This window comes from Orbicella faveolata, unplaced genomic scaffold (assembly GCF_042242905.1).
Source record: "Orbicella faveolata isolate gen_17 unplaced genomic scaffold, um_ofav_v1 contig_14, whole genome shotgun sequence".
In the NCBI taxonomy this organism is placed as follows: Eukaryota; Metazoa; Cnidaria; class Anthozoa; order Scleractinia; family Merulinidae; genus Orbicella; species Orbicella faveolata.
Window position 1 is genome coordinate 7,796,329 of NW_028301541.1, and position 16,364 is coordinate 7,812,692.

Genomic DNA, 16,364 nt, shown 5'->3' on the forward strand with positions numbered 1-16,364 from the left:
TCCCACGAGTCCTTGAGAGTTGACAGGAAGTGAGTCGATCGAAATGCCACGTAAGACTTTGCAATACTGGAAGCCGGCTGTCTGTTGTGGTTGGTGAGAGGTCCATATTGTAATGTCGGCATGCTTCCATTAACAAGTAAAGATAGCTTTAAAAGTGACGACTTCAAACCAGGAGTGAAGCTAAAATCGCGTTTCTTCGAATGGATAAAGTATGGAGAGGATCGGAACTTGTTTTTTGGTATCTCGCTTCGTCAAATCCATGACCATGTGTTCATCCATGTTGAATCTCTTACTTGTTTTTATGTAGGGCAATCTTCGCCAACGAGAGCTCAAGGAATCTGTTCTTCTTTCTTCTGCTTAATTTGTCGTTTGCTTTTGTGGAGTTGGCTTATGGAATATGGACAAACAGGTAATTAGAAACACATTTTTCTGACAATAATTACACGTATTGCTTATATTCTGGTGGTATATGTGTACATCTGTGTATATATTTTAATGTGTACTGCTTAGTCAACGATGGATGTCTTTATTTTCTTTCAGTCTTGGTTTGATCTCCGATTCATTTCACATGTTCTTTGATTGTACGGCGCTCCTAGCAGGTCTTATAGCATCAGTTATCTCAAGGTGGGGCAAAAATGAAAGATTTTCTTATGGGTGAGTTAATTAACCGGTATTATTATCAGCATTGAATATGTTATAATCCATCAGATATTTTCGTTCGCACGTGATTGGTTTATTTCACATGACTTAATATACCCCAGCTAAAACTGAGGAATATGCGAGTGTTATAATCCATTGAATATTTTTGCTCCCGCGTGATTGGTCTAAATGCGTCACATGACTGAATATTTCCCAGCTAAAACTGGGGAATATCCAAGATTAGTATCACCCAACTAGTGGACTAATGCAAATCCTGTATTTTGATTGGCTACGCTACCAGGGGACTATTAGTAATAGTCATCGAGTAGCGAAATTGGCGCCATTGAGCGTGATGCTTTCTTTTGTTTTATTCCCAAATAAATATTTCTTCAAATTGCATTTGCTAACTTTATTACCTTTTCTGTCCGACTAGTTGGGTGATACTAAAACAATTAGACCCTTCGCCCTCAAGGGCCACGGGTCAATAGCCCATTGGGCTTCGCCTCATGGGCTATTGACCCGTAGCCCACAAGGGCTATGGGTCTAATTGTTAAATATACCCCAATTTTCGAAACTGCACATGTTGCGAAAAATGTTTGAAGGATAATAAACACAATAGCCTGCATTTGACTTTGAAAATATGCTCGGATATTTGTCCACGGACGTTATCTGTGCCTCAAAGCTCACAGTTTTCCTTGAGCTTCGCTCTTGGAAAACTGTTTGCTTCTCAGAACAGATAATGTCTGTAGACAAATATCCAAGCTTATATTCGTACCAAATGGAGGGTATAATGTTTATTCATTTCCCAGTTGTGCTTTCTGCAATACTCACTATTCAGGACAGAAACAAATTCCTTCTGCGACAGATGTTTATGTAAGAGTTTCCAATAATTTCTATTTGTTGACCAGAAAAAATTGCTTCATACTACCTTTGAGACCCCCCACCCCATCAAAATATCCAATGACTTTCCACATGGGGTGCATAGGGATGTTTCCTGAAGGTGCACAGAGATAATGTCTTAAATATAGCAGTATGTCTACCAAGTACTTGAATTACTATTAAGTTTAAGTCACAAATTCAGTTTGCATTCCATTTCTGAGCAGCTGTTTGTGACAAGTAAAAGTTACTGCCTTGTTCAAGAAGGTACCTCTTCTCCCGCTTCTCTTGGCTGTAATTAATATAGAGGGCTCTCAAAATGGGAGGCAATGTGGTGAAAAAGTGTTGACTTCTCGTACAGTGGAACCTCGATATATTAAATGGCCAAGGGACTGGCAAAATATATTCACTATAATGAGGTTTTGTTATATTGGGGTTCCTTTTGGCATATTTTACTATTACTAATGAGCAAAGAATACCGTTTGTTATACCAAGGACTTTGTTAAATAGAGGTTCATTAAATTGAAGTTCCACTGTACTTTTAATGTACGTCTCATCTTTATAAACAGGTATGGCAGAGCTGAAGTGCTGGCTGGTTTTGTGAATGGACTGTTTTTAGTGTTTATAGCATTCTTCATTCTATCTGAAGCAGTAGAGGTACAAATAAAATTAAATTGTCTATTATAGACCCTATTCATAAACAGCTGCCAACTAAATATTCTTTTGTATGCATTCAAATTAGCCTCACTAGACTCGTTTGGGAGTAAAAATTCTTTTGAATTATCAACTCAAAAACAAGGTTAGTCAAGCTAATTTTAAAGTTTACAAAAGATTTTATAATTAGCAGCCATTTATGAATAGCGTCTATATCATAATGTAGATCCATTTATTAAATTCATCCTGGTACGGCTACATGTACACGTAAACCTTGTAAACAAATTCAGTTTTTGCTATCCACCATCATGACAAGAACATTTCTTGTAACATCTATGTCTCCATAAAAGAGCAAGGCCTTTTTTACATGTTTATAAAACACATTGTGGAGGTGTGGTGGCATTATGGTTAGTGTGCTTGACTCCACATTGAGCAGTCCGGGTTCAAGCCCTGGCCGGGAACATTGTGTTGTGTTCTTAGGTGAGACACTTTACACTTACTAAGCCTCTCCTCACCCAGGTGTACAAATGGGTACTGGCGAATTTAATGCTGGGGGCAGCCCTGCCATGGACTAGCATCCCAACCAGGGGGAGTAATAAATAATAATCCTAGTTGCTTCATGCCACAGAAACCGGGATAAACTCCAGCCTGATAGGCCACTTGGTTCGTATGCAGACTTAAACCTACCTTGTAAAACACATAATAATTCTTTACTTTTATTTTGTTTTCACAGCGAGCTCTTCATCCCCCAGAAGTGAAACATGAAAGACTCTTTATTGTATCTGTTCTAGGATTTTTTGTCAATCTCATTGGTATCTTTGTTTTCCATCATGGAAGTGCGGCAGGTAAACATGTAGTCATTGACTCAGTCCTGGTCATCTCCTGTGAGAAAATATTTGCTAGTGAAAGGGAGACAGCTAGGGATGAATCAGATGTAGTCCTATTTAATCCTTATAATTAAACTAAGAGTGAAAATAATTTTAATACAAGTTAGTGTGGTGTGGTTTACTGTTTTAGTGCATTAAATGGCTAGTGCTTTGGATTCAGCAATGGAAAAAAATGTGGCCAAAGAGAAGACACACCTTAGCTTCTGTTTAGTAAAGGGGGTCTGGAGTGTGGACCCTATCTTGACCCCATCTTCCTTGAACATGGGAAGGGTCAAGAACTTTCCCAGTGGTCTGGGCCTTTTATTTCTCAACAAATTTAGGGAAGTTTGCATCACTTTGGGACACACATGGACAGTTTAAATTTCCTTTTACTTTTTCACTGTTAGTTTGTTTGCAAGCTTTCTTGTTGCTGTAGCTACCAGAGGTCTTCAAGTAATGTTTTTGGATTTTACAGTCTTGTTTAATGATGCTGTAACAATTTCAGAGCCAGTCAATAGAATAGATTCTTTTCAGATCAGTAGAGTTACTGGATTTCAAGAGACATATTGCTATTATTGATTGACAGGGCATGGACACTCACACGGTGGTCATGGTCATGGACACAGCCACGGACACTCCCATGGCCATTCTCATGGACATACACACATGAATGGTGGACATAACCATTCTCATGGTTCAGGTGTGTGTCTGTTTAACATAAATTATTGCAAATGAATTGCAACAACAATTTTGCGAGACACAATGGCATCATGGGTTGACTGACTGAAGCTAGCAGTGCGGCTTCCAGTGTTGACCAGGGTCACCATGTTGTGTTCTTGAACAAAACACTTACTTCAATTGTAGTCTGATTGTACCTCTAATTAATTACTCTAATTGTACCTCTCTCCTCCCCAGAGTTTTAATACTCATGGTTACTAGCAAACCATTAGGACAGCCCAACAAAATGCTTAGGTGTGTAACCTGTGATGGACTACCATCCCACCCAGGGAAAGTAATAATTTGTTCCAGAAAATATCCATGCCTCTCCTATTTATATTTAACAATTACTCCATGAGTGTGCATTGGATATAAGACAGCATATAGCCAATGAGGTATGTAACACCGAGTTGGCTATAACCATCCTATATCTGACAAGTGCGGGTAGAATAATAATAGTTTTGTTAAAAATGCCCTCAATATATATAAAACTAATTACTATATTTGCAGAGCATGGTACAATGGCTCATGTGCCATGATGGCTAAGCCAATGAAAACTCCAATTGCATTATTCAGTGATCCAGTTTTTTAATAAATAATTTATTTGCTCTTGTATTATTACAGGGTGTTCAGCCAAGGAAGGAAAATTAGAAGTCTCCACAAGTAAAATCATGGAAGGTAACTTCTTAACCAATAAATTTGATAATTTACAAGTACATATATAACCTATTTTCTGCTTTTTCAAGAAATTATTTTCAGGTTGCAGTTAAGTTAAAAATAGACTATACATACATGTCTTAGACACGTACAAACAGCAGGGCATTAAAGAATTTCTCAAAGCTGTTTTTGCATTATTATTTCTAGCCAACAAAATCATTTTGACTCTATAGAAAACAGAACATAATTTTGCTATATATCAGTCACAATAATTTTCCCGTATGACCTTTTCTATATTTCAACCCATGAAACCCTTGTGATTTTCTATGCCAGCCCAGAAAAGACACCTTTTTCGGTTAGAGCTTCTCCATTGCCATATCTAGTCATTATAAGCAGATGTACCACTCAAGGAGATAGCAGAGTTTTATATGTAGTGTGTTTTCACGTGACATAATACCAGCCATATTGGGATCCCAAAATAATGAAACAGTGGCCATGCTGGAGTTGGAAACCAATCCTGTGGGAGTTGAACTCTTTTCTTATGTAAAAACTGTCTTTTGCACCATTAATTTTGCATGGGTGCTGGCCATGTGATAGGGTCAGTCTCCAACCGTGGGTGTTTTGGTGTGCCCGCGATAAGGTGGAGAGGATCGCGGGTGTGCCAAAACATCCATGGTTGAAGACTGAGCCTATCCATGTGAGTGAAAATGCTCTATTTGTTTCTGATCTATTGAACATTATTATTTCTTTACATGCAGGAGTTTTTCTTCATGTACTGGCAGACACATTAGGAAGTGTAGGAGTAATAATATCTGCAATACTTATACACCAATTTGGTAAGGTTTCTTTTAATGACTTAGACCTTAGCATTAAGATGTGTGCAATACAATTACTACCTATGTATTGTTTGTTATGTGTACAGTGGAAATTATGCCAATTTCTCAAATCCTCGATTTTTCAAACCTCTCAGTAACTAGAACCCTTCAGTCGAGCACTGAATTTTACCCCTGATTTTTCAAACTACCTGATTTTTCTCACCAACTTTGTTTGAAAAATCTGGATACGGCTGTGATTTGAAGAAGGGGAAAATTAAGTACCAAGTGTGATTTGTTTTGTTTTGTTTTGTTTTGTCAACAGGCTGGATGTTAGCTGATCCTGTCTGTTCAATATTTATTTCTATTCTTATTTTCTTCAGGTGAGATGCTTATACTATAACTAGTAAGAGTGGTTCCCTGTGCAAGGGTTACCAAGGAATATTGTGTTTACGAATTACGTCTTTCTTTTTGTCATTCTCTCTTCCTCCCAGTGAAATAGCCTGATTGTAAATGAGTTAAACTTCAAATCCAGTAATCTCCTACACAGCCGTTAATGGGCTCGTTGTGCAACATCCCTCCCCCAGCATTGCGTGACAATCAAAATAATGGCTGTGTAAGGGACTACAGATCCAGCAGTAGCTTATTCTTTCTTCTAATAAACACTCCACATTGACTGCCATTTTTTAAATTAGCATTTGTATTCTAATAAGTGCCCTCTTCCAATAAGCTCCCCTATGGAGAAAGTGACATTAAAGTCAATAGAATAGACTGATTGGACAAATGAATTATGAAGTTTGCTTTCTCTTGTCTGAACCTAATATTGAACGTTATGACCATCACAGCCCTAATGGTTACACTGTTACACTATTCTTGAGTTAAAAAGCCTGTTGTTTTCATTTAGTATTACATCACACTCAGATGTACATGTTCGAAAAGAAAGGAGCACCCTATCCCTGACAAGCGCCCCTTCTCCAATAAACGCCCTTCCCTTAAGTTACCAAAAATAAATTAGCACCTCTGGTGCTAAGTGGAATGATTGCAGTAGTCAGTTGATAGCCTGATGTATAAAATATGGTATGCTGTATGTTTTGTTTTCTAATATGTATATCTTTTTTATTGGATAAGAAAAACCTGACATGATGTTAGTTTGTCAAGTATTTGATTGCCTAGGTCTTGGTTTGATAACTTATCTTGTGGTTTTCTTGTGTGTTGGCAGTGTAATCCCACTTTTGAAAGATTCTGTTGGAACACTAATGCAGAGAATTCCAGTTGGCTTGGAAAAGAATGTGCATATTGCTTATCAAAGGGTAAGTTCATCTGTTCACATGAACCTTTTCAGCTTCGTTTTTAAGGGAAGACTACATAAAGAATGGCAAATTGTAAATCTGACACCCTGAAATGATGACACCGGTATTTTTTTTTTTCTACAAGTCCAAGATGTGTCGCCATTTTGAAATGTGAGATTGCAATCTATACATGTAGTGGAACCCTGCCTTACAGGCACCCCATTCATTCAGCCACCTCATTATTATTATAACAGCCACTTTATTCTGGCCCAAACAAAAGCTCAGTCCGTCATTTTGGTATTTAAAGAACCCCAGCCTTAAGTAAGACGTCACTTTTAATACAGGCAGATTTTTGTGGCCCAGTGGTGACTAGATTAACAGGGTTCTACTGTAGTCACTAATTTTCTCTCTGGGCAGTTACCAAAAGAAATTCCTGTGCAGAAAAAGTGGAGAAGAAAAAATATAGTCTTGAAACCCACAAAATAAAAAGTTGTTGCCCACAGTTAAGATGAAAAAAATATTCCTCACTCTCTCTCCCCCACCTTCCAAATGATATAGTGCAGCTTCTCTTAGTTTTTTTTTATGTTTTAGTTGATTCCCATTTAGGACAACTAGAATGTTAAAGTAACTAGGGCTGAATAGTGATTTTCTTTTATTTTATACCACAGGTGAATCAAATGGATGATGTGTTTAGCATTCAGGATCCTCATTTCTGGGCACTCAGCAGGTTTGTATATCTTGTTAGATATTTTTAGTGTGCTTGTGCTATCGCTGTATATTTTTATGGAGTTTGAAGTATTTTGGTGAGCCCATATTTTAGTACACACCTTGTAGGTCTAGCAGCATTCTGTCATGAATGCTGTTCTCTTATTGGCTACGCTGGTCACTATCTATTCTGTTTTGGATAATGAGTACCTAGGCAGTGGCATCCGCTTCTTTAAGCTTTTGAGGTGTCTGTGAAGAGGATCAAGATAAAGTTTTGAATGACTAGTAGATTTATACTAAAACAGAAGATTATTCGCTCTCGATTTCTATGTGTGATACTTCACGAGTACGCAATAGAAATCTCGGACTCATAATCTAAATGCTAAGTAAACCAACACTTCTTTGTCTAACATATCCACCCCCCCCCCCCCCCTTCCCTGTCATATTTTATCCTCTGTTGTTCTTAGTAACGTATGGATTGGAACGCTGCGTCTGTTGGTTGCACCAACCGCTGACACACATAAGATTCTCAGCCAGACTCATCACATCTTTATGGAGGTAAGAAGACACATTATGATCGTTACATGTAGCACGGAGCACGAATATCAATGAGAATGGGTTTCCTCTTATTTCCAAACACGTCGAATCGAAAATCGTCAAAAAAATTCCTCTGCACGTGGTATTATCAACTCTCTTCTCTGTGTTTGGAATTGTGATGAGACGCTGTACCTTGTGTTTGATATGTAACTAAAACATACTTGTAATTTCCTCTTTTAATTTTCACTTGTATTCTTTCCACAGATTGGAGTGAAACAGCTGTATGTTCAGATTGAACATTCTTACTGAAGACACCCCAGGACACACCAGCCGTTCAAGATTACAGGAGAAAATTTCCAGTCGGTCCTTTAGCAAAGTCTGGACTTAAGAGATGAGCGGAAAAAAATCAGAGCCCATAAGTCGTTTTAAACTTAGTTTTCGAACATCGAACTTGGTTATTTTTATAACAGATTTTAAAGCTTGTGTAAAGTGGACATTAACCGAGTCGTGAAGCGGTGGAGTTCACTATACCGAGCTTGTTGTTTCTGTTAATTTTAAGGTCGTCGTTTACATCTGTCTCATTGTGACCAGATCTCAGCCACTCATCCTTGTTTATTTTATCAATTTGAAGGTTTCCTTGATCTGTAAACCGAGTATCGTATGATCTGAGGTTTGATAATAAGTTTTCACAACGATCTGAGGTGTGGAGATGCGGAAGCAACATATTTGGCTCTGAACTAAACAATAGTTTGGTATCGTAAACAACTATGTATTGTTAAAGCCCAAAGTAGACCAGAGCATGGGTACTTTCTGAGTGTTCATGTGAACATTTTTATACTATTTTTTCGACATCGTTCACCTAACTTTCCAATCTCCAAAGCTGTTTCAACTGTAGGTACTATCACTAATGGAGGCCTTATGTCCGACTCTCATTTTGAACTGTCTCGTAGAATTTCATTCGCGAAAATATGAATGATTCCTTGTCAACTGAGCGTGACTTTCAGCCATCTTCTCTGGTTGCTTGCGCGGAAGTAAGCGACCAGACAAACCGGATAAATACAGGTAATTGTCAGCCAAGTAGGCGAATTTCTGAAACAGTTAAGAAAATTTATATTTTGTCGAAAAGCCATAATTTAAGAGAGAAGATGAAATATGTTCTATATTCCAAGCAAGAGAACCAAAGCGGGGAGGGGAGGGAGGGAGTAGGCTTGGATGAGAAATGCTTTGGCATTCAAACAAAGAACAATATTGAATTGAATAAAAGTTTAACTCGAGTTACTTTGTAAATAGAATAAATAATGTATTATTTTCTTTCATTTTCCTGTAATAAGTACAATACGCTGTGGCTCAATCAAGTCAGTCTGGAGTCGCTATTGTGGCAACAGCTGGGACAAGAATCTCGATCCCAGGCTCTCTCGCCTTTCCTGGGATCGAGGTTGCTGGGGTAATAAAAACTGTTACAAACGTCAGATCTCTATTTTTATTTTTTTGATACTCGCTCTCTAAAGTGTCATTTCCTTTTATGTGAGGAGAGATTTCCTATGAAAAGACTGTTTTTTCTCATTAGAGTGAATATTTAACAACTAGGAGACGTGCAGATAAGTTACGAGATGGGGTACATCCAATATAATTCAGCGCAGCATAACATATTTTTATATTACAGATCTGAAAGTACGCTTGTTCTGATTGGCTAAAACACACGTTGCCATCCAACTAGCATTAAGCCTAGGAAAAATCGAGGCTTAACATAACGTTTGTTTTCAGAAATTGTAAGTGCAGAAGTAATCCTTAATTTTACAAAAAAACGTGCGAAATGGCAAAGTTAGTATAACAAAGAAGTCATAGGAAATCTTCGGGCAAACTGTGGCATCTTCGGAGGTCCTCGGAAAACGTTCGGAATAATTATGAGCTCAGCGAGCAAACGTTATAAATGTGGTAGACCGTTTTCTAATTTTCTCGCGCAAAGAAATCTCTTATGAACAGCAACTTCTTTCCATAATCAATAAACAACAACCAACAGTTGGCGCGGAAATGTATGCATGAATATTTGCCCACGGACATTTCTTTACCAAGAAGCGAACAGTTTCCTGAATGTGCCGGTCGAGATAGGCAACGATAGATAACAACCTTGAGTAAATGTTGAAAAAAAAAGATTATAAAGGAAAACGCTTGGCAGTTGTAACCGCTTCGCTTGTATTTCGCGCTCTCTATATTTCTCTCCTGTTCACAAATACAAGGCTGTTTGTAGCGGTGTAATACAAGGTTTTTAACCGTCCTCTATGCGACACAAAGAACCCAAAAGATACATGACGAAGTGCCAATACTTAATTGTGGCTCCTTGTTGAATATTAATATACTCAAAAGCTAGTTTTTCATATAAATCGAATACGAATAATTCTTTATACATAGTATATATAGTATATTAAGCATTTTTATTTATGAGTATGAAAACAATACTAAGGAATGTTATGAGTTTGATAGCTCTTAAAATATTTAGAACTGTGAATTAAAACTTGTTATTTACAGAGTGTTTCCGCAACGGCTATATTTTTGTTTCCAAACAATGGGAAAATTTTGTATAGGAAATAACATTTCTCAAAAGAGAGAATTTTCATTGTATGGGAAACCAGCATTAGCCACTTCAGAAACGACAAGAAGCCTGGAACGAGTCTCCTCTCGCAGTCCCTTGTGGGACTTTACTACTGGCCCCAAGGAAAACTGAGTTTTGTTTTCCTGAAATCACGTGCGAGATCACGTTCGAATCAAAAGTTAAAGTTGTTGTTCCTCTAGGGCGGTGGTGAATTTTGACACATGACACGTGACAAAATCTCCTCCAATCGGAAAACGTATCTGAGTTGGGAGGTAAAGCAATACGACTTCTCATGTTTTGTTTTGTCTTCAGTAACGATCCCATAAGCAACTGCAAGATGAGACTCGCCTCAGGTCTTTTCTCGTTTCTAAAGTGGCGAATGGCCGTCGCGGTGTCATATGTTGACGCTCTATTGGATGTAGAATTCTGGTGTGCTCGAGGGGGACTGTGGCTGTGCAGCGGATATGTTGGGCTCCCTGTTACGCCTCCTCTTTCTGCTTGGAATAAGTTCTTCAAAATTGGAACCGGAGTGTGTAGACTGACCATCAAGACTCACATAGGCGTGATCGCTGCCATTGTGAGGCACAAGCGCTCTGGAATCTTTTAGTATTTGTTTCATCTCTTCGTAATGTTTATTCTGCTCTTCCATAATGCTTCGAATCTCCATTTTCACTTCCTGTCGGAGTTCCTCTATTCTCTTCTCTTGTTTTGCGATCAGGACTTCTGTTCTTCTCTGCCATTCCTTCTCTTTAGCCAGCTCTTTTAAAATTTGCTTGTGTTTCGAATCGTCTTTGTCGTTAAGCGTCTGAGCGGCCTTACCTCTGGTTTCATCTCCCAGACTTTTATTAGTATGTCTAAACTCAAGTTCGCCATAAAGGCGCTCTTTCAGATCCCGCCCCAGACTCTTAACAAATTGCGCTCGGTCTTGAGCTTTCTTAACTCGGTCCAGCGCCTCGCGGATGGTTTCTTGCGACTGTCTCAAGCTCTCTTCGTACTGAATTTCTGCCACTTTCCTTATCAGAATATCCGTACTCTCGCGTAATTTTTGCGGAAGCGTCTCTTGTAAATCCGACGCTCCCCAAGTCAAACGATTCTCTGAAGGAGAACTTCTGCCTAAGGTGGGGAGGTGCAAGTTTGCATTGTCTCTGTCAGTTCGAGGAGTGTCGTAATCTGGATTTGCATCGCGCGCCATTTGTACCACATCATGGAGCCTGGATCCAGACGGATCAGCCTCTCTTCCAAGTTGAACTCGCTGCGCCGCCATTTTGAATCTATTGACGGGGCTTGCATCGTCGTCACGTGACAGCTGATCATGTGACAGCTGTAAATTATGCACAATCTGTTGTTGTGATGACAGCGTTTTAGCAGCTTTCCGCCATTGCAATTTTGCGGTGTGATCTTCTGACGCAACATCCTCTTGATCGTCAATCTTGCTCGCTCTTTCAACTGTAAAAATGTAATACATAAGAAAACCTAGCTTTTTTACCAGAGAACCTAGCCAGAAACCTCGCTGTCATGCATTACGTCGTCAGCATGCACAGCAAAATATATTATTGCTGTATGTTCTTGAAGAAAAAAAGTGGTGCATCAAGTTCGTTGGTTCAGGTTATAATTACAGGTAGTTAATTTCGTTGTTAGTCAACCCACTTAGAAATAATAGAGCGGTTTTCAATTGAGTGTCGTAAAACCAAAACCAAAGTAATCCTCCTGCAGATCAATCACAAAAGACACAGAGAATTCAATAAACCAATCCAAACTCGTATTAAATACACGTAGCTGACGAGAAGCGCGGGAAAACGTGCGCGAGCGAGTTGCGATTGGTTTTGGTTTTACTTCTGATTGGATGAAAAAGTGGCGCGAGTATTTTGAGCCAATCGTGTAGCGTCGTAGTGCAAAACCAATTACTTTTCGACACTCAAGTAAAAACTGCTCTAAGACCGTATATCAGTCATAATTATTATGGCTCGAGGTTGTTCTATCTCGCCAAGAAAACTAACAAATAATTATGATTAATTTTCTCCTTTCACGCGAAAAACAGCGCAGGTTTCTCAAATTAGCTCTGAACTGCTTTTCTTTTCCTGACGTAAAACGAGTTTAATTGTCTTAATAATTTGCATTTCGACTTCGCTAACAAATTTACGTTATCAACTCTAGGCTTTCGTGAACTTTTAAGTCTGCTAAATCACCTTTAATTTCTCAAGCTCCCTTTTATCTCATCTTTCATCTCTTTGTAACAAATCTATGCAAAGATTGAGAGCCAAGATTGCTTACATGAAACTGATATCAAATATTCCTGATAATTTTGCAAACCAGGCAGACAGGAGAACGTCTATATAGTGATTGTAAATGTTTACATCTTTCCTCGGGCAAACCATGTCTCGTTAGCGCTCTCTTCACCCAAAATCAACTGTCCGCAGCTGCTATAACGTTCAGAGAGAAATTTTCTAACACTTGCTGTAAAAGTAACCGATATCGTTATCCGCTGTGATACTGATTCCAACTTCAGGCTAATAATATAAAAAAATAGTGCTGACTTACATATTAGGGTCATATTAGCATTTCCATCAATTAATCAGTATCGAAAAGAAAAACTTGCAAATTTAATGCCCCAATACTCGAATTCACTTCGTTTCTCTACAGGCTTGCAAGTTTTTCCTACAGACAGCCTTTCAAAAGATGTCGTAGACGTAGACACAATTGAATTGTCCGAGCGACTTTGTTTTTCATTTTGAATCGGACACAAACAGCTAATGCGTGAGCTTGGCTAGCGCTAATAATAACTGAGTCCTTTTGTTTAAATCTCTCATACTCATGCTTGAAACAATTACTCTGAGCACGGAAACTTAAAAACAATGAATTCTGCAATGCCGCAACGCCCTGGACTGATAGCTATCAACCGATGTTTCGTTGTGGTTAAAAAGTGACATGAAATGACGATGTTTGCACGATAATAGCTCAAAAGTTACATTTGCTCCTAGCTACGATGATAAAAAAGAATTAACCATAGCTCAATACACCAATGCTTGGCTGATAAGCTGTATCAACATTTTGTTTGTACTAACCGACACTTGTTACGTGTGCTTAGGATCTGTGATTTCTGTATGGTATAGCTGAGCTGTTCAACTACCCCGCATTCTTACATTTTCTGTACGGCTTTCTTTCACTCTACCTCATGTACCTGCTAACAGAGTGTATTTTCGCTTCTCTAAGGGAGTCCAATTCTTTTCATATGCTATCCACTGTCGCTGTAGATGACTGGAACATCCCGTGCACACAGCAACTCGACCAGCAGAGAACAAACTCGCTTTGACGCCAGTTTTCTGTTGTTCCAGTATTGGAAAGAACGGACCATGTTTTCTTGGCTGGTAATACAATCGCCTCACTGGTCCGGGGCTCGGTTCGTCGCAAGCTGCGCAGAGGAGAGGTCGAGCTGACATATTCTCCATTTCAAGCCATTAAATTGAAATTGGACGAACGAGTAGTAAAACAATTAAACGCCGAAAAATTAACGGAACAGTCCGCCTAATGTCAACCACGGCTCGAACGAAGAACTACAAGTCATTCCGTTCCCACAACAACGATCCAAACAGCAACTTACTGAATACAGACCTGCCGCGGTTTGTTATCAATAATTGATGACATTGCGCCGTGACTTGAAAAAAGCTAACCCATTTCAGCAGCTGAAAAGACTCTTCACTCAGTCGCCATAACAACGCCTGCTCAAAAATCGACAGTTTTCTTGTCAGTTAGTGAAAGAAACAAACGAAGCCACCTGCTTCAATATCGCGTTGAATCCACCACAGAAAAATTATTATAATTGTTTTAATTTATGCTAGTTTGAAAAAGTGCTAAATTAAAAATCGACAGTTTTCTCGTCAGCTGGTGAAAGAGACAAACGAAGCCACCTGCTTCAATAATATATCGCGATAAATATTCACCACAGATAAATTATTGTAAGTATTTTAATTTATGCCAGTTTCAAAAAGTGCTAAATTAAAAATTGACAGTTTTCTTGTCAGCTAGTGAAAAAAAACAAAAAACAAACGAAGACATCTTCAATATTGGGATAAAATTCACCTCAGATAAATTATTATCATTATTTTAATTTATGTAAGTTTTAAAACGTGCTAAATTACAAAGCGATCAAAACTTAACTGGAGAACTATTTGGTGACACGATAGCGGAAAGCGGTAGATATAAATGTGCGGTTCTTTTTTTTCAAAAAATTTGGGAAAATTAATTTGTGTAGGTGTTATCTCTTGAGAGTATAAGTAAATAACAACGGTCAAAACTGACGGACATCATCGAGACGTGCGTCCTCGGCCAAACAGAATTCATAGATCGACAACGATATGTCTGAAATATGCAGGAATATATCCTGGAGTCAAAACTGAACAAGAAAAATATTTCCTTTAAACACTCCACGGCGAAAGTTTAATTGCGAACATGTGGTGTAATTCTTATTGGATCCGCACGAGACTTCCTGTTTCGATTTTCAATTAAGGGTTTTTTAAAATTAACGTCAACTGCTTAAGAGGAAAAACCTAAATGACATGGTTTTTCTTCAATTTTGAATTTTATTCATGCTTCTCTTGCTAACTGCAACATAAAGCAACAGCATTACGCATGGCGCATTTTGAAAAAATTGACGAACGTTTTTCAGTTTTGCCGTTCGTGTACAGGTATTACTATTTGTCCAGGCGTTGTGTCTTTTCTTTGCTAGTCAGCATCCTAATCAGTGTTGGTATATATCCGCTAGCGTTGAAACGCGAATGCCGTTTTCTGATTGGCTACGCTACCCACTATCTATTCTGTTGTAGATCTGATAGTGAGTAGCGTAGCGGTGTGCAGTTCTGAACAACTTGACGTCCGCTTGTTTTCGTGGTGTCTTTGAAGCCGGAGGGGTGGCGGGTTCTCCCAGAAAAATTGGGTGGGGTGTGCAGCCCGCTTCCCAAAACTCTTACCATATTTATGACCAAAATCTTCAATTTTCCCTACCCTATTCATGACCTGACCAAAAATTCGATACCCTATTTATGACCTGACCCTTTAATCGATACCCTGTTTCAGACCTGCATTGTAATTAGTTACCTATTTCAGACCAATGTTTAAGACATTGTCAAGGGCTTTTGTTGATGGTCTTACCGATAGCTTCCTCTAAAAAACATCTCTAGTTCAAGACTAGAGTGCAAACTCCATACCCTATTTGAGACCAATATGGCCAAAATCGATACCCTATTTATGGCCAAAACCACTGAAAAACCATAACTTTTGGGGCTGCATATACCTTTATAGCCCATATAAGGGAATACCCACTCCTCCCAGGCTGTGAAGAGGTTAGAGTATGGAGTAACTATTGGGAAATTAACTTTTCTGGTGTTTTCTCGGCGTCGTTTGCATTTTCTGCAAAAGTCAATTCCCCAGTCATAAACTAAAGTATTTTTAAGTGATAAACGTCTCTGTCCTGTGTATTTTCTGGTTAGGACTGAAGAAATAATTACAACTCCCTGGGTAAATGCCCGAGAGGGCGAATTCTGTTCGGTAATATCATCGCTTTACGGTAGAGTCCAATCAAGAAATGTCCCCGGCCTTACTTTGTAATCAGAATCGAGTGAGTGAGTGAGTGCCATTGGACTGCCTACTAAGCTCATGGATGACGTAAACTAGGTCATCCATGAGCAAAAATTGGCAAGTCCAATATTTCCGAGAGTTGCAACATAACTGGTTAGCAAATGTATATTTCTAGTATTGAATTTTAACATGAGCCCATGATTGGCCTCTGTTATGCAAACCGTGAAAAACAAGAAGCTCAGAGAGCCTTCAACCGGGCCGTATTCCTGATTTAAACTGAATTGTGTTAGTTGGGAAGTCTCTTAAAAATGGACTTATCTTCCCTTTTCAGATCTCTCTAAAGGGTTATGAACTGGACTCGCTTGGATAGCACAAGAGAAAGTCATTTCACAAAAGGCAAAAATGTTCCTACAATTTTCGTCATATTTTGTAAATGACGTAATGGTATTTA

The 16,364-nt window shown here is 38.7% G+C and overlaps 3 protein-coding genes across 3 annotated transcripts in view; 2 read left to right on the plus strand and 1 right to left on the minus strand.

The window, feature by feature from the left end:
• LOC110068378 (large ribosomal subunit protein eL37A-like) overlaps positions 1–16,364 on the plus strand; it is a 125,642-nt gene that overhangs the window by 65,002 nt on the left and 44,276 nt on the right. The gene's annotated exons all lie outside the window — the stretch shown is intronic.
• LOC110068421 (zinc transporter 7-like) lies at positions 31–9,221 on the plus strand. The gene is made up of 13 exons (XM_089287445.1): positions 31–209; positions 308–409; positions 541–654; positions 2,085–2,172; positions 2,903–3,014; positions 3,622–3,735; positions 4,377–4,430; positions 5,168–5,245; positions 5,547–5,604; positions 6,441–6,531; positions 7,179–7,237; positions 7,683–7,773; positions 8,017–9,221. Exons 1-13 carry the CDS (start codon positions 121–123, stop codon positions 8,059–8,061), a joined length of 1,095 nt encoding a protein of 364 aa, XP_089143571.1. The 5' UTR covers positions 31–120; the 3' UTR covers positions 8,062–9,221.
• Positions 9,219–14,144, minus strand: LOC110068566 (uncharacterized). The gene is made up of 2 exons (XM_020775957.2): positions 13,521–14,144; positions 9,219–11,788 (listed from the first exon to the last, which is right to left on the minus strand). The coding sequence occupies exons 1-2, from the start codon at positions 13,786–13,788 to the stop codon at positions 10,752–10,754; spliced, it is 1,305 nt and encodes a 434-aa protein (XP_020631616.2). The 5' UTR covers positions 13,789–14,144; the 3' UTR covers positions 9,219–10,751.

What these genes read in the sequence shown, in the direction of transcription:
- LOC110068566 (XM_020775957.2), bottom strand. Translation starts at nt 13,788, where the DNA reads ATGGAGAATATGTCAGCTCGACCTCTCCTCTGCGCAGCTTGCGACGAA. An exon ending in AAAATACACTCTGTTAGCAG is followed by an intron (nt 11,789 to 13,520) that starts GTACATGAGGTA and finishes ACATTTTTACAG; the next exon opens with TTGAAAGAGCGAGCAAGATT.
- LOC110068421 (XM_089287445.1), top strand. Translation starts at nt 121, where the DNA reads ATGCTTCCATTAACAAGTAAAGATAGCTTTAAAAGTGACGACTTCAAA. An exon ending in CCATCATGGAAGTGCGGCAG is followed by an intron (nt 3,015 to 3,621) that starts GTAAACATGTAG and finishes ATTGATTGACAG; the next exon opens with GGCATGGACACTCACACGGT. An exon ending in CTCATCACATCTTTATGGAG is followed by an intron (nt 7,774 to 8,016) that starts GTAAGAAGACAC and finishes TTCTTTCCACAG; the next exon opens with ATTGGAGTGAAACAGCTGTA.